The sequence below is a fragment of the Callionymus lyra genome, chromosome 5, assembly GCF_982586985.1.
Source record: "Callionymus lyra chromosome 5, fCalLyr1.hap1.1, whole genome shotgun sequence".
Lineage (NCBI taxonomy): Eukaryota > Metazoa > Chordata > Actinopteri > Syngnathiformes > Callionymidae > Callionymus > Callionymus lyra.
The window spans coordinates 8,671,299-8,695,821 of NC_141822.1; the positions used below are offsets into that span (position 1 = coordinate 8,671,299).

Below are 24,523 nucleotides of genomic sequence, written 5' to 3' on the forward strand. Positions count from 1 at the left end.
CATTAAACCGGTCTACGGTGCAAAGGAAAAGTCGGGGCCTGCGGGCCTAATGGACGTATTCTTTGTAGAAATGAGGTCATTAATTAATTAAAACACGTTTATAAAAAATATAGAACTCGCAGTAGAAACAAAAACAATAAGTATTTAAAACAAAATCAAGATGCCGTCATACTCTCCAATACATTGTCGATTTGGATCGTGGTTCGTGGGCCAAATCTGGCCCGCCGAGTCTTTTTATCTGGCCCTGCCGGATGGTTGGTTGAAAATCAAAGTAGATGAATGTTGATGTTGATATGGTGAGCTGTACAGATGACGTTTGAGATAAGAAACGGATAAATGGAGCCCAAAAGAATGGAAAAAATAAAATAAAAATCACTCCTAAGCAAGTAAACCTTTTGTTTTGCACGTGACTTAAATAATTTGGCTCCTTTTTTGATTGATTTCAAAACTCCTGCAGACGTTTTTCGAGTAAAAAATAAAAATATTAATTAGGAAAATGAGGGGATGAGCCAAGACTCTTAAAAAAGATAAATGCATGACATCATCATCTATGAACCAGTCGACACACTTCTTCAAGGGCCTTCTGCAAACAAAGATTTTAATATGACAACGTGAGACACAGATCTTCGATACATCTTAGAAATCACAACTGCTTTATTTCATTTTCTTTCAATAAGCTCTTTTTTTTTTTTAAACTTTAAACAAGGGAGAGTATTGACCAAATATCCGAGAGGATCAGGTGGATAAATAAAGGTTCCTGTGAGGGGGAAACAAACGGATCCAGAAGGTATAAAAAAAAAAAAAAAGAAAAATCGCGCAAACACTTCCAAAGCCGTTTTTGAAGAACACCTTAAATTGAACCGTTACTCCGTTGTACACAGTGCCACAAAGAAGAGACTCTCGTCTGCGCACACACACTCACGCACACACACACACACACACACACACACCAGCAAGTGTCGTCAAGCGTCATGTGATTTCCAACATCAGTGTCCATTACAAAACAAAAACAAAAAAAAAAAAGCTTCACATTGTTCAAACATTTAAAAAGTCCTTCGACTGGAAGCTGCTGCTGCGGCGTCACAATGAAAGAAGGCGGAAGCGAAAGATCCAGTGAAGAAGCGTTTGATCGATACTGAACTGGATACATTTGGACCCTGATCGCTGCTGCGGGAACTGGATTCTTAAGAAACCTCGGAACCGGCTACTTATGAAGGGCGGCGACGGCGCAGGTTTTTTCTTTTTTTATTTTCTTCAAAATCCACGTCCAGATCGCTGAGGTCGGGACAGTTCGTGGTGGAGGGTTTTAAGGGGTGGTGGTGGTGGTGGGGGGGGTGCCGGGGCGTGGTTGGCTGCAAGTCTACATCACATGCTGCATCGATGCCAGTGAAGTTCACGTGGAAGCGACAAGATTTTGGTAAAAACATCCACAAAAAAAAAAGAAGAAAAAAGTCCCGACGCAGCTTTTATTTTTTTTTTAATTTCCTGTGCTTCACTCCTGCCGCGCCGACATGCAACGATGTCTCCTCGAATAAAAGTTCAGGGGTTAAAAAAAAAAAAAAGATGAATAACATTTATTTATCAGCAAAAACAACAGAGAGAGAGAGAAAAAAAAAGTGCCCCACTGCATTTTTTTTTTTAGTTTGTTTAAAAAGTACCGACGAGGTTTGGAGCGTCGGCTTCGGTCCGAAGGCTGGAGTCCGTGAACACGGAGGACGAACAGTTTGGCAAAAGAAAAAAAAAGAGGAAAAATAAACGACTCGTCATTTTTTTCCTCTTTTTTCCTCACTTCAGAGTTAAACGCAGAATCTCTTCTCGTGGTCACTCTCCCCGTACAAGTGACAAATAAATTAAAGAGGACTTGAAGATTCCTGCTTAAAAGACTGTGTCTATATTTATATTCATATATATTTATTTATAGATCTCTACACGTGGTGTGACGTTATAGTGTCCGGGGGGAGGGGGGGGGGGGGCTGGTGGTGGTGACGAGGGGGTCCGGACTCAAGCCTCCACTTTGACCGCCGGGGGTTTGATGGCGCCGCTGCGAGCGGGTTTGACTTGACCGGCGGCGGCGGCGAGGGAGTCCTGCAGGGTTCCGCTCAGAGTCCCAGACGGCGGCTTCACCTCCAGAGCCTTGCGTGCGTCTCGCATGTTTTTACTCTGTTGAGAAGAGTCCAGATTTTAACTTTTTTTTTTTTTACTCGCGTGTATCGACGAGGCTTCATGAAACAGCGGATGAGGTGTCGCGATACAGTGTCTTTATTTTTGAAAGATGGAAATGATCCATTCATTTATTAGATCAGAACCAAAGATTATAAAGAGTGACAGCTAGTGGTCTTTCAAAAAATGAACACACTGCATCATGATACCTCATGTTTCATGAAGCCTCACCGACACATCACACTAAATACAGTCAACGTGTAGCACAAGTCGCTCTTTGACACAATAATTGTGTTTTAATTTTTAAAAGATCATGAATAATTGTTGCCTATGGAGACAATTTAACTAGCATGTAGTGACGAGGCTTCATGAAACAGCGGATGAGGTGTCGCGATACAGTGTCTTCATTTTTGAAAGATGGAAATCATCCAATAAGATTATAAAGAGTGACATCTAGTGGCCTTTTCAAAAATTAACTCACTGCATCATGATACCTCATCATCTGTTTCATGAAGCCTCACCGACACATCACACTAAATACAATCGACGTGTAGCACAAGTCACTCTATGATACAATAATTGCATTTTCATTTTTAAAAGATCATAAATAATTGTTGCCTATGGAGACAATTAAACTCGCATGTATTGACGAGGCTTCATGAAACAGCGGATGAGGTTTCACGATACAGTGTCTTTAATGGATAATTTCAATCTTTCTAAATAAATAACTGGATCAGAACCAAAGATTATAAAGAGTGACATCTAGTGGCCTTTCAAAAATTAACTCACTGCATCACGATATCTTATCGGCTGTTTCATGAAGCCTCATCGACACATCACACTCAATACAGTCAACGTGTAGCACAAGTCACTATGAAACCATATTTGCATTTTCTTTTAAAGAAAATCACCAATAATTGTCGTCTATAGCAACAATTTAACTCACACAATGTGTTCGATTTGAGACAGAAAACCTACAATTATTCCAAAATACTCGCGTTCCTTTAAAACAAGTCCTTCATTTATTACCAATAATATTTTTTTTTAGTTGTAGATGAACATAATTTACATTCTAATCTTGAAATGTTCTCATTTGTCGCACTTAAAAACCTCAAATTGTCAACAAAAAAAAACGACTTGATGCGCCTTACAGTCGGAGAAATACGGTACACAAAGATACAAAGCCGGTGTTCCTCAAGGTTCTGTCCTTGGTCCCATTTTTTTTTATTATCTAACTCCTTCCCCCACCAACATAAACAGTTCCTCAATCTATTGATCAAACTCTTTAAATTCTAAAAATTTTGGTATATTAAAAGGGCTACAAATTAAAAAAAAACCTGAAATTAGAACATTTTCAATAGAATTATTAGAATTAGAACAAGATACTTTATGTGTAAAAATCCTTTTGAAAATATTCAATTTTTAAAAATCTGATGATTAAAGAAAATAAATAAACAATTCAATAACGTACAAATTATTAACTTCAATTATTAAATAAAAGACTAATTCCAACTTTCAGTATTTAAATGAATACTTTTAATTACGAAAAAAACCATTAAATGCTTAAAAAACATAACATTTTTATAATATTCTGATGACGACACATGTGCAGATATCACAATAAAAACACCATCATTTAAAAGTCGTCGACATTCACATGCGACACATTTATTGAAAAAGTGAAGAGAATGGATGAAATCAAATTACCTATATTTACAGTGGGTGGCTCACCTTCATGCCATCCTCCGGCCCTTTAAGAGAGGACTCGGGGGCAGAGGGGGGCACGGAGTGGGAGAGGTCGCGGCCGGGGTTGGGGTAAGGGGGGGAGCGGATGATGACGGGTTTGTTGACCTGCATGACAGGTCTTTGGATGGGGTTGGGGAAGGGGCCGGTGGTGGGGGGCCGCATGTGCATCACCATGCTGCCCTGAGCAGGCTGCACCTGGGGGGGGGTGGAGGGAGGAGGAGGAGGAGGAGGAGGAGGAGGAGGAGGAGGAGAAAGAGGAGGAGAAAGAGGAGGAGAAAGAGGAGGAGGAGAAAGAGGAGGAGGAGGAGAAAGAGGAGGAGGAGAAAGAGGAGGAGGAGGAGGAGGAGGAGGAGAAAGAGGAGGAGGAGGAGAAAGAGTGTGTTAACAGTGTTGCACATCAATCGTCTTTGGTCAAAAATCGAGACTGTAAGGCTCAAAAAAAAGGATCAAAATGTTGAATCACGATTATCGACTATTCATGTCTGCAGTCATTTAAGACGCACACGAGTCACGTTCACTTATTGATCTTAAAACGTGGATCATCGGGTCAGTACCTGCTGAGCGAAGTGTGGCAGAGGTCCGAGAGGTCCGGACGGTTTCCCGCTCGGGCTGGCAGATCCAGGCCTGGTGAGGACAAGGTTTTCAGTTACACTGAAATATCGCAGTATCCATTTTTTTAATATAAATTATTAAATTGGTTGTGGTTATGGTTAATATTTTAATAAAGTGTGTATAAAATTATTATTTTTTTAATTTACAATTAAAATGCTAATATTAACAGCATTCTTTTCATTTTTTTTGCTGCGATTAAACTTCCGGCAGCTAGATGGCAGCATTCACTACGTCCTCTGCAGCTAAAGAAACAATCAAATCCCGGCGATGACTGAGGACGAGAGGATACAGTGACTCCAGCAGCTTTTAAAGCTGATGTTTGGACATATTTTGGTTTGAAAACAAATGAAAGCAGTTACGACTTTGTCAAGAGTCATGCGGTCTGTAAATACTGCAACACCAGAGTCAAGTACTCCACAATACTACACATATATACTTACTACTTGTAAGTATATATTGACAACACACACTTCTATTGGCTGATCAAATACACATTGATTTCTTTAAGCACTTTTATTTAATTACTGGTCTATTCAAATATTCATTTTTGTTAATAAAAATATTAAATTATTGAAGTGATAAGTGAAGTTTATTTTCACTATTGTCTGCACTTACTAAGTTTTAGTTTTCAAGTTGTGTATTGTTTGTTATTCATTTTCCTATAAAGGTTGTTTCATTCAGTATAGTTGTTTTGTTACTTCAAAAGGTGTGATCAAGAACATAAATAATAACCAGTATCATGAGTGATGGAGGACAGAATCCACTGCTCATGTCTTCTTCTCACCTGTAGGACCCAGACAGTCCCGGAGAGTGATTTGGTTTGTCGGAGAACTGGAATCCTTTCATTTCCATCTGGGATCCCTGAGAAAGCTGCGAGGAACAAAACATTAGACCCTCCTTTGACCTCCAACAGTAATAAACGTGGACACTGGACTCACATCTCTGCCGCCGGGCATGACGGGGGGCTGCGATCCGGGCGGCATCATCCTCCGCCCGCCCACCGTCAGGTTCTGACCCTGCTGGAGATGGACCGACTGCGGGAGGATGAGGTGCTGCTGGGCGGAGCCGTAGCGCAGCTGCGAGGCGGCGGGGAGCGGCATGGTCACCTGGGGGGGGGGGGTTTTGGATCTTGAGATGGTGGTTCTGACACCAGAGGGGGGTCTGGGTCACTCACCTGGATGAGCTGAGAGTCCATCAGCTGGGAGGAGCCCAGGCTGGGCCCCTGGTTCATGGGGCTGTCGTACACCAGCTGCTGGCTGCCGTTCATGGGCTGGTAGTGAGAGCCGGACTGAGACTTGACCAGGTCCGAGTGCTGCATCCCGGCGAAGGCAGAGTACGGAGCTTTGAGAGGACCCCCTCCGGACAAGACCATGGGGGACCCCTGAGACAGGTTATGATGCATGTAGACCTGCGACCTGCAGCCAGAGAACACTTTGAAACAACACTGGCATGAACCAAGTACTATGTACACACAACAAATCTGTAGACACACACGCACAACTATCAGAAAGTAACACACAACACATATGTAGACACACAACAAGTCTGTAGACACACACACACAAACTGTCAGCATCCCACACGACAACACATATGTAGACACACAACAAGTCTGTAGACACACACGCACACACACACACAACTGTCAGAAAGTAACACATCTGTAGACACACACGCACAGACACAACTGTCAGAAAGTAACACACAACGCACGACGCACATACACAACGCGTCTGTAGACACATATAACACATTTGCAGACACGTGCACACACATCATGTCAGCAGTCACACACACAAACCCATCTGTAGACCCACACAAACAGAAAATGTCAGCAGGTACACACAACAACACATCTGTAGATTCACAAAAACACACACACACACACACCAAGTCAGCTTGCACACACCACACGTCTGTAGACACACAACACACCTGTAGACACACGCACAATACATCTGTAGACACACACACGCAAAAACACACAATCCACCACCTGTAGACATCTTTAAACACAACACAATTGTAGGAACACAATACATCTGTAGACACACACACAATACAAACGTAGAAACACAACCTGTGTGTGTTGAAGCATGAGGAGGGGGGTCAGTACCTGAAGGGGGGGATGGAGTTGAACATCTCCTGGGACTGAGAGACAGGAAGTCCACCTCGCAGACCCAGCTGGGCCTGAGCCTGGAGGGACGTGTGCAGAGAGATGGGGATCTGCTGAGCTGCAGCCTGAGGGTAGAGACACCATGAGGACATCTAGTCACACGGAAACATTTCAGTATGTGTGTGTGTACATGTGTGTACAAGTGTGTGTACCTGTTGGTAGGTCTGTTGCTGGGTCATGTTGGGAGGAACAAGGCGTGGCTGGCTGGGAAACACGTGACCGTCCAGATAAAGAGGTGGAATATGACTTCCTAGAGTGAAAGAAGCAAAACATCCTTTAAAAAAATTAATTTGTGGAAGTTTTGTTGTTCGACTTTGAACGTCCAGTTAAACACAATCATCGTAAATAAAATAAATGAGACATTACTTTATTTGTCCCTCAGTGTGTGTTTGTTTTTACAGCAGCAAGTTCACAGTCATAGAAAAAGATGAAACATAAATATTGTATTTTATCCAATTTTGAACTGTATGTTTAATCCAATATATAACGTAATAATTATAGAATTATAGTAATACAATAAATAACAAATTATATTACACTATGGCAATAATAGTAGTGCAAAAAACACAACACAATTCCGAAAAAAACACTAGTAAAGTTCAAATATAGCACAAAAGTATGCTGGAGGGATAGTTTTTTTTTTTTATTAAATAACCTGACAGCAGGGGGCAGGAAAGAGCAGCAGAATCTCTTCTTCCTGCAGCGCTGATGAGCCTGAATTAATGATTAAATTTTAATACCTTAATAGTCGACTTTGATTTCCGGTGCCATTATTAAGTGGAGAAATCCAGTAACATTTTTGGTTCTTTTTTTGAATTCTGACTTTCACAAAGAAAAACAGCTGGATATAGCACAAGCATACCATGTAAATAAACCCAGGAAACAAGCAAGTAAAGAATATTTGAGGAAAATGTCATCTACCCCACATTAAATAATATTCATTTTTGGTGTCAAACTCAATCAGGGGCCAAATTAAACGTGTATTTATTAAACAGGAAGTATGAATGTCATGGAGATAACCGATATAAATTGGGCTCCAAAATGTAATTTAATCAATCAATCAACATCCTTTCTTCAGCATCAGCTCTTAGATCATTTCTGTCCCTTATCTTAGTCGCTGATGTTGTTAGTCTCTAGGGTCGTTTAAAAATATTGATACAGCGATTTTTGGCTTGCAAATTATACTTAAGGTAATACCTTGGTTTTTATATGGTTTATATTAAATAAAATAATTCTATTTTTTCCAATTAACCTGAACTATTCATGCAGATTGTTTATCGTAATGTTGCAATTACACTGCAGCAGTCATAACGTCCTCTGAAGCTAAATTAACATTTATTCCAGCGGCGACTGAGGATGAGAGGATGCATGAATATTTTGAAAGCAGTTCAGCTCTGTCAAGAGTCACGTGGTCTGTAAATTCTGCAACACCAGAGTGAAGCACTCGACAAAACTACAAATATACCATGGATACTACAGTATCGCAATATATTGTATCGTTGGCCCTGTATTGTGATATATACTGTATCGCCAGATTCTTGCCAATACACAACCCGACAGGTCAACAACATGAACAACAATCAAATTCAAGCACATCATCTGGTGGGCCACAGACCAGACCCCTGGTCATGTGATTAAAGAGAAAGGAGACGTACCTTGCATGGACATGGAGGGGGCGACGGAGGCCACAGGCATGGGGGGCATGGACACGCCTCCAAAAGAGCTGTAGCTGACGGAGGAGCCCACGCTGCAGGGAGCCTGGACGCCGGACGACACTCCCCCGGGAGACCCCTGCTCCGGGAGCGACTGAGAGTTCTCCCAGGCTTTACGAGCCGACTCCATCTGAGGGACCAGTTCAGTTTTTTACTCTCCATGTTCGTTGAAGGGCGGGAGTGGAGTCTTACCTTGAGGGTGAGGTCGGCCGAGGGGAAGGAGATGGGGTTGAGGTTGATCCCCGGCTGCAGGTGGTTGGAGCGCAGCATCGGGATGCTCTGGTTGAGAACCGTCTGTTTAACGAACTACGTGTCAATCAACACAAGTCAATCACGGGCCACGGCACCAAAGGAGGATCTTTTCCTGAAGTGGACTCACGTTGGTGGCTAGAACTTCCTGGATCTTGTTGACCTGACTGGACACCGGCACCGTCACCGAGCCCTGCGCGAGGCTGAAGTCGGAGTCTTTGGCGCTGACCCCAAACTCTATGGGGGGCACGGGGAGGACGTTGTCCACGTGGAGGTCCACGCCGTTGACCGGGGTGATGGGACCGCTCCCCTCCAGGCGGTCCACGCCTTCGGATCCTTTGCGGTGCTTGAGCGAGCGCTCGTTCCCGATGGGACCTGGTTTGTGCTGCTCTTTGCTCTGCTCCGGACCCGCGTCCGAATCCTGGAACCACGAGCACAGATCGACACGAAGGACACGGTGAGAAGGAGTCCAGCAACACTCTGCACTTTAATGGCGTTTACCTCAGAGTTGGGTTCACTTCCTGTGTAAGACACTTGCTTGGTCCACGAGTCTCCGCCTGAAGACTGCACTGACAGAGCTGCGACAAGACGACAATATTGTGTTTAAATAAAGACATTTTCAGTCGCACAGTGCTTTAAAACTACATTAATAATACACACATCTCACATATTTGAGGACACAAAATCATTTGTAAGAAACTTGTCTCAGAATATTGATCATCTAATGATATAGATTTAAATCCGTGTGGTGATGGCGTGATGGACAGATCAGTTTATTTCAGTGACTTAGTTAAATTGAATCTATTTAATAATAAACAAAATATTATTTTCTTTCAAGTCATGTAGCTCACGGTCAAAACTGTGATTCTTTAGTTTAAAGCTTCTTGTTATTATAGATTGTAATGAAAGTGTTTTGCAGCTTCGCTGTATTATGTAAATTGAAAAGATAATAAAATTGAGATATTTTTTACTGCTCTTTACTAGTTTATTAGCAAATACAAAATTAAATTGCATATATTTCATATATAAATATATTTTTCTTTTTTCCCCCTGAAAACATTTTGGAGTGAAAAATTGAACAATGCTTAAAATAAATAAATAAATTGTACTAAGTCTAATTAATTAGGTCGTGATACAATGATATATTGCAATTTCTTTTTCTTCACAAAACTGTATTGACATCCAACAGAACCGTATCTTCTTTCCCCCCCAAAAAAATATAAAAACATTTTTTTAAATCATACTTTAATCTTTTTTCAGTTAGGTATTAAAATACTATTATTTAAGAAGACATCATGTCCTCTGCAGCCAAAGGAAGAATTATCCTGCAAGATGACTGAGGACGAGAGGATACAGTCGACTCCAGCAGCTTTTAAAGCTGATGTTTGGACATCTTTTGGTTTGAAAACAAATGAAAGCAGTTTGGTGGCAGTCATGTGGTCTGTGAATTCTGCAACACCAGAGTCAAGTACTCGACAATACTACACATATATCCTTGTTACTACAGTATCACTATTTATGGTAGCATTGACCCTTTATCTAGAAACGAATCATATCACCAGATTCCTGACAATACTCCTGTTCTATACTAGAATTGATCTCTAAAATTGGTATAAAAAAAAAAATGTATCGTTCAGGAACTACTTTCGAAGTGAAGGTATAGAAGTACAGGTATTGAAAAAGTTGATATCCATCCATAGCAAACACACAGAGCAGCGAGAGAAGGAGAAGAACTTCACCTGAGCTGTTGGTTTCCCAGATCTCCGTCCCCAGGTTGTTGGAGCTGAGTTGCTCCTCCTGCGGATCCATGACGATGCCCCCCTGCTTCTTGGCAAAGCGTGGTGGGATCTTGGAGGCGAGAGATCGGTTTTTCACCGAAACCTAGGAAAGATTTAAGGATTAAAAAAATGAATCTTAAATTCCATTGTCAGTCCAGGTACCTGAGCAGACTGCTCCTTCCTCCTCCGGTCATCCTCCTGCGGGCGTCTTTGTTTCTTGGACAGGGCATCTTGGTAGCTGTCTGCATTGGACATTGGTCCACCGGAATTTTCATCAACTACAGAAAAGTTAGACACAAATGAGATGTAGCCGAGAGCTGCCTCGCAGGTTTGATCAAACTTTCTCACTTGAGTAGCCGCTCAGCTCATACTGGGGCAGCGCTTCTGACAGGTCCGTCTTCACGGCTCCTGACTTCAGATCCTTGTCCAATTTCTTCCCGGAGGCGTCGCTGGGATCCCTCTCCTCTGACTGCTCGATGTTATAGATGGGACTCGACTCATCTGGGCTTCTGCTACAGAAGGAAGAAAGCATTAGGATGCATCTTTATATTAGGGTTAACGGAGAAGATTTCATTTTGTAACTTGGGTTTTAGAGCATGCCGAGGATATGGAAGTATATCAATTTACAATTGAAACCTTAAATTGAAATGAATAATTTAATTTAAAAATGTCTATATTGAAAGGTTGACATTTGTTTATATTGGGTATTTGAATTCTACAAATGTTTTCTTTATTTAAAATGGTTTTTTTTTGAATGACTAAATATTTATTTAAATTAATTATTCTTTGGAGAGTTTGACATTCCAATTATTATTTTATTTTCTTCAAATTTCTTAATTTATTTACTTTTGAGTTCAATTTAAAATGTAGTTATAGTACTTTCACCACCTTTAGCTGAAATGTATTGAATTTAAAGGCTACAAAGTAAAATGTATTACATTTAGAAAATGTATTTTCCATTTATTGGATGTGTCATTTTTTTTTAGATATACAAATCTTTTGATACAACTATATATAAAAAAGAGATTTAACCTTTCAATACTGAAATCATTGAATTAAAATATTCAATGCTTAGAAAAACAACTTTTCAATGCATTTTGTAAGGTGGCACAAATATACTTCCATAGAGATTTGCCTGGCAAAGTTGCTTAGTAATGATTCAATAACAATTTAAATCATAACTCACTACTTCTTGACTGACCTCTTGCAAGACCCATTTTGCCAACTGTCGCTCCGGTTCCCGGTGCTGGACGGATTATCCCCCGTCCGCCCAATCTTTCCCGTCTCGAGCAATGACGATTCCCCTTTACGGTTCTGTCGTTCCACCAGCGGCCTCTGGCTGGAGAAGCTCCTCTTGGACAGTTCCCTTTTCTCAGCAGATGTGGCGTCGTTGTGGCAGGAGTCGGTGGGAACCTCGGGGTGTCCCGGTGCAGTCCCAGGGCCTCCTCCGGCCCTTTTCTCCCTCCAGTCACCGAAGTCGCTGTTATCGGATCCACTTTCCCAGTCTTCCCCGGGCGCCTGCGGACCGGCTCGTGTTCCAGGGTAGTGGCTGCTTGGCCAGTTCTCTTCTCCGGTGCCCTTGGGGCGATTTGACCATGTGTTGGTGAAGTCTCCATTTAGGTACTCGTCGCTGGTCCACTGGTTTGATCCGGGTTCAAGGGTCTGGCGAAGGCGGCGGAATCGTGGCGGTTTGTCCTGGCGGGGCGGTCGTCGCCTCCTCAGCATCTGCCTGTCGGGGTTCTCATTATCGAAGAAGAACTCTCCTTCTCGCTCTTCGGTGCCGTTCTCCATAAAGGTGCCGGTGAACTTGGGGGGGTACTTTAGGGCGTCTCGGTCAGAGGGAGGTCTGCGGGTGTAGCCAGCCTCAGCTCCAGGACCATAACCGTTTTCTTGCAGAGGACCTGCGTTGGTGTTGAACTGTGGACCACGGCCTCTCCACGAAGGCATTTCTCTTTGGCCTCCAAAGTTTCGATTGTAGTTGACGCTCGTGTTCAGTCTGGGCGGCAAAGTCCGACCGCTGAAGCCTCTGCCTGCCTTGGATTTCTCTCTAGCTTCAATATTGGGGTCTTCAGTGTACATCTTAGTGGACCTCCATGACTCCCGGTCGGCTTTTCGCACCTCGCCAGATTCTACGTACGCCTCTCCGTTCTCCGATCCCTTCTGCCGCCGTCTCTTGGGCAGCTCTTCGTATTCAGATGTTTCACTTAAGGTCTCGCTGACGTTCCGTCTTCTGGGCTTCCCGCGCTGAAACTCGTCCACCACCACCACCACCTTGAGGTCGGTCGCGTGGGCTCGGCCTCTGCCGGTTCGTGGACCACTGCTGTTGCTGTTGTTGTAACTCCCTCTGAGAACGTCTCCACCTCGGCCCCCACGGTTGCCACCGCGAGGGTTGAATTCCCGAAAACCTCGACCACGTCCTCGACCGGATCCCCGGGCCCCTGCGAAGGCCTGCTCTTCATCGATGAAGATCCAGTTGTTGCGCCGTGGTGCTTGGGGATCCTGGCAGTCTCTGGCGGACTGGTTTTTCCTACTTTCCCAAACGCTCTCCTTGGGACCCTCGTCACAGAGGTTGCCAAGTGGTCTCTCTACTTTGGGAGGAGCCGGAGACTGACGCTGCTGCCTCTCTTCGTTTTGTTTCTCCACGACAGGCGAGGACCGGTTGTTTGCAGGTTGGTTATCCTTCTTCAAGTCATACACATTGGTGAGGACTTCCTTCTCCAGGCGGTACGGCACAGGTTTCTCCTCAGGCTCTGGTTTTGGCTTTTCATTCTCCTTGTCCTCCACTTTCAAAGCTTTGAGCACAGGCTTCTTAATCGGACCGGTTCGTCTGAGCAGGGTGCGTCCGGTGGTCTCGGACGGCTGGCTAATGCTGCCACTGGAGCAGGAGCTGAGCTCGGACCATTGACCGGAAGAACTGTTGACGCCTCCGTCTTGCTTTTGACATTCGCTTCTTCTCCAGGCGTCCCTGGGGGAGATCAAGTTCTCGTCGGGAGAATCGGAACCGTCTTTCAGATGCCGGTCGCGGGATTCTCTCTTTGAGAATTCGCCGTCTCCGTGAAGTTGGGAGCGACCCGGAGCGCCCAAGATCAATCTCTGTTCTTGGTGCTCCCTTTCTCTGTTTTGATAGGAGTGCTGGGGAAGGTCTTCTTGGGGCCGACTCAGAGCCTCACTGGCTTCATACGTGTCTTGCAGGGAGGAGGCCAGGTCAACACTGAGGAGAAAATAATAAAAACAATGAGGCATTAACATCAAGATGAGGACAAAGGTTTTATGTTGCACGATGGTCTTCTTTTTCTTTAAGCTGCTCTTTTCGAGGGTCGCCACAGCGAATCAACCTCCTCTAGCTAACCCTGTTCCCTGTATCCCCCTCTCTCACACCAACCAACTTCATGTCCTCTTTTACTTCATCCATAAACCTTCTCTTTGGTCTTCCAACCCCCAGCATCCTTTTACCAACATCCTCACTATCTCTCCTCTGTACATGACCAAACCATCTCATTCTGGGCTCTCTCACCTTATCTCTAAAACATCCAACATGTGCAGTTTCTGTGATTGACTCATTCCTAATCCTATCCATCCTCATCACACCCAAAGAGAACCTCAACATCTTCATCTCAGCTACTGAAGCAAATTCAGAGTATATGTATCCACACAGATAAGGGCAAGAAAAGATTTTCTGAATACATCAAGTTACTTTCTTAAGATCCAGAGACATGATGTAGCAAACAAACCCATGATTTCAAAGCATTCATTTTCTAAAGCAACGTGCATTTTCCTTTGCATTCAACACGGATTAGTAAGCAACAGTTATCACTGTCAATATATTTCCCGCATCAGCTTTATACTTTCCACCAAATTTCTTTCATCGAGTCTGACTAATGTAGAATAGTCTTATTTCACTTTCAACTTTATCATTTTTTTACATACATATACACAAAATTAACTAAAAAGATTTAGTCAGAAGTGAAAAATAGTGGTTTATTTCTAGCCCAGAAAACGCAGGTATTAATTAAAGATAATTCCCGAAGCTAATAAAATTAAAATCACCCCCTGCCAATGTTATGACATTTAAGTAACTTGGCCAGAAATTGTTCACGTTGGTGTAACACTACAATTAATTTAGACATCCGATTCAAACTGACCCGTCATCTGGATGACCACTCTCCGAGCTCTCGTGCTGCCTTTGGTACGGCGGAGTGAAGCTGCGCACTGGGTAGCCATCTTGGCTCCACACGGGATACGAATCGGAGGAGGCGCTTTTCCGATCCTGGTGGCTATTGGGATGAGTCCCCTCGTCGGAACCAGGACTGTGTAAGTGATCCTGATGCATCCCCATTTGTTGTTTCCCCATTCCTGTTGAGAAATCCCAAGTTATTTTCGATATTTTTATTTATTTTTTGTGAGCTCATTTGCATGTCGCCCACCTGAAGAATGGACACTTCCAGAGTAGTAGTCGGCTGCAGATCTTCCTTGAGGCACGCGAGGATCCATGAAGGGCGGCATCATCATCCAGCGGGGGTCGAAGCCGAGCACGTGTGGGGGGTAGTATCCCCGCTGAGTGTGGCTTGATCCAGACTGAGCTTGATGCGGGGGCTGCTGCCAGTTCTGCATCTTGTATACATGTTCCTAGGAGAGGCAAGAATGAAATGGAATTAAACTCAAAACCTTTGACACTGTGCGACACATACGATATTACTGAGGCAGTGGGGAATAAAATCATGAATAAATTTACCTGCTGCTGATGCAGCTGTTTCTGAAAGCGTGGCGGCACAGGGTTCGAGGGGTGACGCCCACCATAATCCCCAGAAGCAGAGGATTCTGGGCCGTCTTCTTCGCTGCTGCGATAGGCAGGGAAGCCCGATTCCTCTCTGTAACTGTTGCTCGGGGAGTTGTCCGAGGGACACTCATCTGTAGATCAACGTGGAATGAAATGTCGTTTCTCACTCGGCTAGATTCATTAATTTTTTATTATTCACTTACCTTTTGTGCTGTACTGCCAGTTTTCATGAAGCGCTTTGCTCTGCTCTCTGTTGGGAGACACAGGGATCACTTTGGCTTCCCCGTCTTTGGACCCGTCGTCGGATTTGGAGGTTTGCCTTTCCGTCTTCCCGAATTTCTCGTCCAGCTTTTTGAGTTTCTCGGCGCAGGCCGCTAATCTCTCCTCTTGTGCGCGTCGCTCTTCCTCCTCGCGGCGCTTGCGGGCTCTCTCCACGGCCTCCGACAGCTCCGGAGACACGTACTTGGCCCTGCCCGGGGGCTGAGTCTGGCGCTGGTGATCATCCTTGTCACTCAATTGGTCGCTGCGGTTTTTCTGCGGAGAAAACCGAGAGTGAATATCTGATTGGGTAACTTGTCGACGGTTTAGATGAACAAATTTCAAGTAAAAAAGATTAAATAAATCAGACTGAGTTACCTGTGTTTCTGCAGTGCCAAGTCTGCCGTTTGTTTTCCTAGCAGCTTCGTGCTGATGATGGTAAGAGTAACCGTCTTCGGGACCGTCACCTGAACTTGGGGATGATTGGCATTCCCGGTGTTTCTCCCTTTCACGCTCCCACTCGCCCCTGATGACATTTTTTATCAGCACAAATCAAGCAGATGTAACAATCTGAAGTTAATATGTTTTTGCAGAAGTGAAATCAATCTTACCAAATCTTGCTTTTATCAACGCCAGAGTGATCCTCTTCATCATCACTGAACTTCAGCTTCTCACTGTAATCCACTTCCTCGTGGAGACCTTAAGATAAAGAAGAATGGTCCAACTTCAGATTCTCAAGAGTGTTCTTCAGGCGTATAATGCCTCATAGGGATGTTCTTATCTGAAACTCAATGATCTCTCATTTTTGGAAGATCAGATTTAGTCACACTTTCGAAATCAGCAGCCGTCACAACATCTGTGACAACCGTCATCGAGTTCAGCGCCTCTAAAAATATTATGAAACTGAAGAGAAAACTTCAAACTTAGAATGTAGTCTTTGTCATTTTAAAGGTTAACACAGGCTGTTCATTAGCCCTGGCAGCTCCACAAGAATGTCTCATTAGCTTTTTTGTTGCAGCAACACCTTTAGCGTAAGCAAGAAAAACGAGAATCTTATTTTTATAAGATCATTTTAATGCTGTAAAGCATAAAATTAAAAATGTTTGTTTTTATATCACTTCTTTTGCATCGTTTGTTTAATGTTTTATGTTGTACAAACATATTTAAAGGAAGATGGAAAATCTGAATTGCAGATGAAGAGCAACTACAGTTTCTGATTCGTTTCTGGCATAAACCAGGAAGGAGGGGTCTGAAACTGACTCAAATTTTCCATTTGGTTAATATAAACCTTTTTAACTTAACTTAATCCACTTCATGTCAATGAACACACCACACTTGTGGGAGTGTTTACCACATATGGTCTTGTTCACTTTTAATTTGCAGTAGCTTCTCTTAACTTTTTATCCGAGGGGTGAGTTTGAAAAAGCTGTTGTTACGGCTCACAATTCAAGCCAGATGGATAAAGCACGGCGAGCTATTTTCATGTCAGGAGCAAAACTTTTTAACGGTTTGATTCGAGGTCTGAAATATGTGTACCAAACGGTGTGAGTCTGATCACAATATCAATCTTAGAGGCTTTATCTTTATCATCAGAATGTTCCTTCAACACCAGCATCTACATCTTATTGGAAGTCTCATAAAGAGGTACTAACCAGCCCAGCCGTCATCACACTCAGTATCCAGATCGTCGAGATCTTTCAGGTCGTCAGGATTGATGATGGCGGGACGCTGAGTTCTGTCACCGGGTTTGCGGATCGGCTGGGAACCGAGTCTTGGTGGCGCTCGGACAAATTTGTTTTCTCTCCTCACGTCGCCGCTGAGATTTACAAACACAAAATCAAAACCAAGCAAATGCTGAATCATTCATTGATGTTCTGTGAAGTAAGTGTACTTACTTGACCAGTTCAGGTTTAGTATAGTTTTGTCTAAACGAGAGTTTGTTGTCAAATCGAGCCGGGGCCGTTGCAGTAACGGGGGCTGGGTCTGGCCTGGTGGTCTCCTGGGATTCTTTAGAACACATCTGCCGAGACAAGCATGGGTGAGCAACGATCGATGAATCATATCATCCAAAGACAAAGAAAGAGACTCATACAAATGCAGGCAGCATGTCGTGGTAGACAGCAGTGGAAGTGTGCTGGAGCTGATACTGCAGAGCGGTCGGGACGGTAGTTCTTCGTACGGGCTGGGCAGGTCGCAGAGAAATAGGCTCCTTGGAGTCCAGCCCCAAAGACGGAGCTGGCACGACGGTGGGCGAGGAGGCGGTGACTGTGGCGGAGGTGGGGTGGGATGACGCCGGAGGGGTTCCCGTCTCACCTGGGGCAGCGGGTTTAGCCTCGGGGTCTGCGAGCAGACCGAGGGTTGAGGGTTGAAGGTTCCTGCCACCACCTTCCCTCCAACTTGTTACATCTGGAAAGAGTGGAAAGAAGAAAATGATGGCTCACGAAAAACTCGTTTTTTTATATTTTCATCCGAAAATAATTATCAAATACAGTAGTCTTTTGTTTTTGTTATGTTTGGAAACTGTGCAATAAATAAAACATCTTAATAATAGTCACTCTAAAATAATAAAAATCATTCTAATTGTTAAAATGTAACAAAATGTACCACAACTTGCAAACATTTGCATGTTAGGAGCCATGCCCCTCAACAACTCTCTGTAGTGTTGACCTGAACAGATCCCCTGATCACCTGCTTTGCCGCCCAGCCAGCCAACCAATCACAGCCATCCATAACTTTTGACGTAGCAATACAGTATTGTAGCGACCAATTAGCAGTCACAAAATAGAGCATTTGTAGAAAGGCATCATAGGAGTTTATAAGTGGTAAAGTTTTGTTGTCGATTACTGCAGCTTGACACAATACATTTCAATATGTGGTACCGTGTGCATTAAAAAGAATCCGCAAAAGAGCAGGGCCGCAGATAAAGCGAAGCACTATCTGACCCAGAGCCCCAACTATCATTTAAAACTCACTTTGGGGGCGGAGGCTTGGTCCGGGCCCATACGACGGATCGAAGGCGCTTCTTTCCTTTCCAACTTTGTCCTGTTCTCCAGCTGCCTTTAGCGTCGGAAACTCCTCGTGAGAGAAGGGCTGCAGTCTGTTTGACACCCTTGGACCTGGGGTTGAGGAGCATGTGTTTTTTAATATGAACGTTTAGAAATACTAAAAGAAAAACTCACCATCTTGCTCTACTGCTTTTCCGTTTAGCTGGGCCCATTGCTTTGGTCCACTTGTGTTTGTGTTCTATAAAAAAAAAGAAGAAAAAAAACATTTCTATAATTCAACTACTTTATTTTATCTTCCTTCATACGACAGCATTTTAAACTGAAGATAATTTAATAACAAACATTTTGCTAGTACATGCTTGAGGTACCTTTATAGAGGTTAGTGTCATGTGCACGTTTTCATGCATTTCCTCAACCACATTACAAACATCTCAATCTACACATATAAATCAATCCATCGCCTTATCAGTCAAAGCCACGTAAAAGACAGTGACATTGTCAACTAAGAGGAAAAGTAAAGTTAGTTTTACAAGTTTTATTTCATTAAGAAATGTGGATAATAGAAACGACAATTTCCACGAGCATTTAAATAACAAGCAGTCCCTCCTCGTATTAAAACAGACAAATGTTTTTTTGTTTTTTTTTAATAAAACTATTGACAGGTCACACAAACCATTTTAAAGTGAAGCGGCTAAGAGTCGATGCTAATCCCTCAATACTTAAAAACATGTTTCTAGTCTCCCCCGGTGCATGAACTCACCTCCTGGCTGGCCACCGGTGAGGGCTTCTGAAGATTGGAGACAGATTTCTGTAAAGCCAGCTGTGGCTGCGACTCCTGCGGCTGTGGTGTTGATGCAACAGAACTAAAAGAACGGAGATAAATGCAGTTAATTTGATGAAATGCACTTCAAACGACTTCAAAAAAAAAACAGCAGCGCAATAAGACACTGCATACCTCCACCAAGGAGCTCATTTTACTTGATTTTCTGGAACTCCTGTGTTGTTCTCAGTATTATCTTGATCTTTAAAGTATATACTTTTTTGAGTATTGTTTTGATTGTTAAAGCGCTTTGTGACCCTGGTCTGGAAAAGCGCTATATAAATAAATATTACTTACTTACTTACAAAAACAAAGCAAATAATTGTCAATAAATCTACTTATATGATTAGAGAATTGACTCTTGATAAAAAAAAATATGACCAAACGCAACCTTTACCACGACAACATAAGGTCAGTGACACTTCTACATAGTCAAATAAACAATTACTGTCAACCACAGACAAGTGATTCAACTTCAAGCTGTGTTCAATAAGTCCAGTTATCTGTCATTACTGGTTCTTAACGGACTATGATCTCTGGCACATTTCTAAACAATCCTTCAAATGTCATAAAAATCCCCTCTGGAGTCTACTTTTTTTTTATGCAAAGTTTCCGGTCTTAATTATTACCTCTTTTGATCGGGTTGTTCCTGCTTGTTCGCCCATCCTGTACCGTCTTTGGGCACGATAATCACGTTTGGGTCGTTTCCTTTGTTTTCAGACTTCAAGCTCGGCAGGTGAGCGGGCGGGGGCATGCGCCGGGCTGTGGCCACTTTGCCAAGACTCTGTAAGCCATGTCGAGGAACTACAGGGAAAAAAAGGAGCCAGTTTTAAATGACGAAAAGGATTGAGCAGAATAATTTCACATCTTACCTGCGTTTTTCTGAGTTTCTATTGATTTTCCCTTGTACTTGTCAAATAGGCTGAGAGAGGAATACTTGCTTTTCCCATCCTTGGACTTGGTTATTTGCCCCAAACGATCGGACATTGCGATGTAATGTCATCTAGTATGGAAATTTTTATTTGCGCCTCTTCCCAGTGCCTCAGATTCTACAACGGAAAAAGCACAGTTTCAGTCTTCAGTGTGTAATAATTCTTACAGCTAATGATCAAATCTATGAGCTCATATCGAGTCGCAAAACCAGGGTTAACATTGAATTAGGGAGGGGAATTCACACACGTCACAAACTACATGCAACCATAAACGTGCAAATCTACATTTCTTTGTAACATTATCTGAGCCTGGGATAAACGTTCACAGCATTTTTCCACGGAAAACCAAAATGTAAACGGCTCGCCAGTGAACCATGAGGAAACCCCAGATTTGCAGCTAGACTCCCTGGTAATTACACACTGCAACAGAATGACGTTTGTCGTGAATAAAATATACATTAGTATAATAATCCTTTCACCACTAACTAATCCATCACCAAGTAACGGAACAAATTGGAGCGACTCATTAACATAAAACGATTTGCCAAGGAAATTATTCTGGCGGCGAATGAGGAGCATGTCTGGTCTGAACGCTCTTCATGGATGTATGGAAAACATGTTGTCATCATAGGAACTTTCTGACGAGTAATGTCTTTTTTATACCATATGTGGACGTTGTAAATGAGAGCTCAGCTCAGGCTATGATAGTAAGTCAGAATAATACAACAGGAGGACATCAGTCCTAGTCTTTATAGACAAGACTACGACATTTAAGGATGGAGGGTTGGCTTCGAATCATATTGTTTAGGGTCTAGTTTTGAAATGCGATGATAATTAAAGGTAGACAAAGTTTGTTATTACAGTCGCTACTACAACAGACAAACTATAACCTCCAGACCACATGAAAAAATCCTGAGTATTCATCCTATTTTCAAAGAAACACCTCTTCTTACGCCCATGTTTGAACAACAACTTTTGAAAGAATTTGAACAGCCAAACTGGTCATGACATCTCTTTGACAGCTATTCAAAACATGCATTTGTTTTACTTATTTTAGGTTATTGACGCAAGTCTCTGTCCGTTCAATACAATAATATTAGTTTGGTACTACACAAGCGTCATTCATAAATCAAATCACAATTTAAAAAAAACAATCATGACCAGGATTGAGTTATAATTTGATGGTGTGTCACACAAAATACAATTAACAATAGTCTATTGCAAGATACAAAGGAAATCAAAACAATTGTGAACTTCATGTTGCGTCGACTTGGTCAAGTCCACCCCAAGTGTCCGTGCATGCACACTTTTTTTTGTAGGAAAGTGGCACTACAAAACTATTTCAAACCAACTTGAAGTGTTTGGTCAAGTGACATTTCAAATCTCTTGTTTGCACAAAACATCCTACACAACATGATGCATTCTTTTGCATACATTCTGGGTTTTTAAACAATATATTTATTCACAAAGAAGCATAAAACATTAACTGTAGGTAAACTATCCAAGGGGATATAATCTAATAACGTTGATCTGGAGAATGCAGTTGGTAGTTTGAACATCATGTATAGTCGGAAGGTATTGCAGTACAAAAGTCAAGGTTGGCTCAATGTCTTATTTTGACAGGTGGCTCAGCGCAAGATTAAAAAAAGAATCATGGTTGCACGAGTCGACGCTGCCGAACATTCATCATAAAACACAGGTGAATATAAAATAACAGGGATTTGTCCGACACATTGTACAGTATATTCCAGGATGACTTAAAACATCCAACGACCTAAAACTACATCTTCTTTTTTGCCTTTTATCATCTGTATCACCAAAGCGACACAAATCTATAACTCAACACTGTTTTTGCATTTAAGATGGATGTTTACGTTCTTTCCAAATAATAAATAAAGGCTTATCGTCAGAATTGAATTATTATATTTTCACTACTGTAACTATAATCGTGACAATTTTTGTGTTGGAACATTCTATCCATCAGTGGTTTCAACCCCTTGATGTGATATTCTGCAGCCCTGTCTTTATTGTGCAGGCAGAGCCAGGGACACCAATTGTGTTGAACGTCAGAGGTTAAAAAACTACACATGTAACCAGATCAAATGTTATCATCGACATCCCTGTGACTGTATAGTCAAGATGGCACAGATTTAAAGGCCTCATTTCACATTGAAACCACGCAAAATCCACAACGTTTTTAAGAAAAAAATATAAACCTATTTTTTCAAATAAACACCCCCTAAATCAGTAACTCTGTTTCCAAAAGAACTGACCTCTGGTTGTGTCCGGTTGAGTTTGAAAACCCCTGGTTTATATCATTGAGGCTAAGAGATGCTAATGCTAACATCAGAGTGTACTCATAAAAAAAATCGCTTTTTCGTCCAAACAGATCGATCACAAATACATTATTAGATATTAGAAGCTGGACAGTTGTAGTTCTTACAATTATCTGAGATTCTAAACACACAGATGGAGAAGTAAAAGGAGGAGAAAGGAGAAAGTGTGAGCTAAAACAAGCTAGCGGCTAAAGGAAAGCGACTATGTAAACATCACGATATATTACGGTAAAAGCAAAACAAGTGAAACTAGGGTCAGTTTTTTAAATAATTCCTTTAGATATTTCACATTTAAACGTTTATATCCACGAGACTATTGAATATCTGCGGGGGGGAAAAACCCCTTTAAACGTCATTGTTTTGTGAAATAACCCCGGGTCTGCCGGGAGGTTTTGAAGGTTAAATATAAGATGCATTTTACCTATAAAACACATTTATTGCAAGGTTTGGCTCATAAGTCCGCGAGGAAAGCGTGACATTCGTAAAGTGACGGTGGGAAACGGTGTCAATACAGCGATGGGAAATGTAGGACAGGGGCGATTAAAAATGGCTGCTGCCCAGAACAAAGCAACAATAAAATCGGGCACTTTTGCAGAGACGCGGACATTTCTCAATCCGTCCGCGGATGACACGCGAAACTCACCGAATCAACGATGGGGTTTGGTTTCTGTTCACGGATGGAGTCGCTTTATCCACAAAACACGATCTACTCGAAGGATGGATGGCGATTGTAAAGGCCGAGCTTCATAGGTTGGAACGATCGCGGAGTTGTTGCTGGGCTTCTACCCGGCCTGAGTGAGCAGCGGCGGCGTTCTACGTCATCGGGCGACGTAAACACGACACCGCCCCCTGTCGGCCCGAGTGAGCCACTACGACTGAGAATGACCTTGTTTTTTTCATTATAATTGTTATTATTGAGAAAATAAAATGCTTTAAAAACTAAAACATATTCTTATTATACATAAAAATGATTATTATATATAACTCTCACCTCCGCTTGCACTACCTGTGCATTAACTTGTTTTTTTGTTGATATTCTGTTTGGTTAAGTTAATTATTTAAGTATTGTTGAATTGTTTCAGTTTATTTATTATTTATTAGTTTTTAATGTCCTTTCATTGTCTACTTCATGTTTTGCCTCAGGGTCTAAGAGGACTAGAATTTAATCTATGCTGTATGTCTTGATACATGTATATTTGCCAAATAAAATAACTTGAACCTATTTTCAAATCAGCTGATTCTGCAGTTCAAAATCCCAAAATATAACTACACTTTGTGAAATATCACTATTCAAATAGTACATTTCGAAAGTAATTACAATTCCATTATTGTAAAAAATGTAAGTACAAAAGTAAGTAAGTCAAGGTTATTTGTAAAGATCTTTCTAGACCAGGGTCACAAAGATCTTTAACAATCAAAAACAATACACAGTTAAAAAATAAACTTTAAAAGATCAAGACAAATAAGACAAACACAGGAGTTCCAGAAAATCAGAAAAAGCACAAATAAAAATGTCTTGAGATGTTTCTTGAAGGAGTCAGTAGATCATCAAACACAGAGATGGTTCCAAAGCTTAGGAGCAACAGTCTGGAAGGATTTCTCTCCTCTGGTCCTGAAGTATGTTCAGGAACCATCAGTAGATTCTGATCCACAGACATCAGAGCCCGAGCTGGGGTGTAAGTCTGGATCAGATCACTGATGGAAGGTCTGTAGTAATAGTTATTTGTAAAGTGCTTCTCTAGACCAGGGTCACAAAGCGCTTCAATCAAAACAATACACAGTTTAAATAAATACTTTGAAAGGTCAAGACATTCAAGACAAACACAGAGGTCGGATCCACAGACCTCAGAGCCCGAGCTGGGGTGTAAGTCTGGATCAGATCACTGATGTAAGTCTGACCATGAATAGATCTGAAAGTAAGAACCAGAATTTTTAAATTGATCCTGAAAGAAACTAGCAGCC

The 24,523-nt window shown here is 42.2% G+C and overlaps 1 protein-coding gene across 2 annotated transcripts; it reads right to left on the reverse strand.

The window, feature by feature from the left end:
* Nucleotides 1-636: 636 nt before the first annotated feature.
* On the reverse strand, nt 637-23,351 carry prrc2b (proline-rich coiled-coil 2B). 2 transcript variants are annotated; one of them, XM_087790720.1, is made up of 31 exons: nt 23,205-23,351; nt 20,166-20,342; nt 19,923-20,097; nt 19,234-19,336; nt 18,648-18,711; nt 18,441-18,584; nt 17,561-17,874; nt 17,364-17,488; nt 17,121-17,284; nt 16,080-16,167; nt 15,847-15,994; nt 15,414-15,744; nt 15,166-15,341; nt 14,858-15,059; nt 14,576-14,786; nt 11,635-13,644; nt 10,782-10,945; nt 10,596-10,711; nt 10,395-10,536; nt 9,157-9,233; nt 8,786-9,076; nt 8,599-8,700; nt 8,350-8,536; nt 6,847-6,944; nt 6,635-6,759; nt 5,693-5,933; nt 5,457-5,624; nt 5,303-5,388; nt 4,461-4,530; nt 3,892-4,101; nt 637-2,160 (listed from the first exon to the last, which is right to left on the reverse strand). In XM_087790720.1, the coding sequence occupies exons 2-31, from the start codon at nt 20,278-20,280 to the stop codon at nt 2,002-2,004; spliced, it is 6,606 nt and encodes a 2,201-aa protein (XP_087646846.1). In that variant the 5' UTR covers nt 20,281-20,342; nt 23,205-23,351; the 3' UTR covers nt 637-2,001. The 2 variants fall into 2 exon arrangements, with proteins under 2 accessions (XP_087646846.1, XP_087646844.1); XM_087790718.1 differs by having other exon boundaries at nt 8,599-8,712.
* Nucleotides 23,352-24,523: the final 1,172 nt, after the last annotated feature.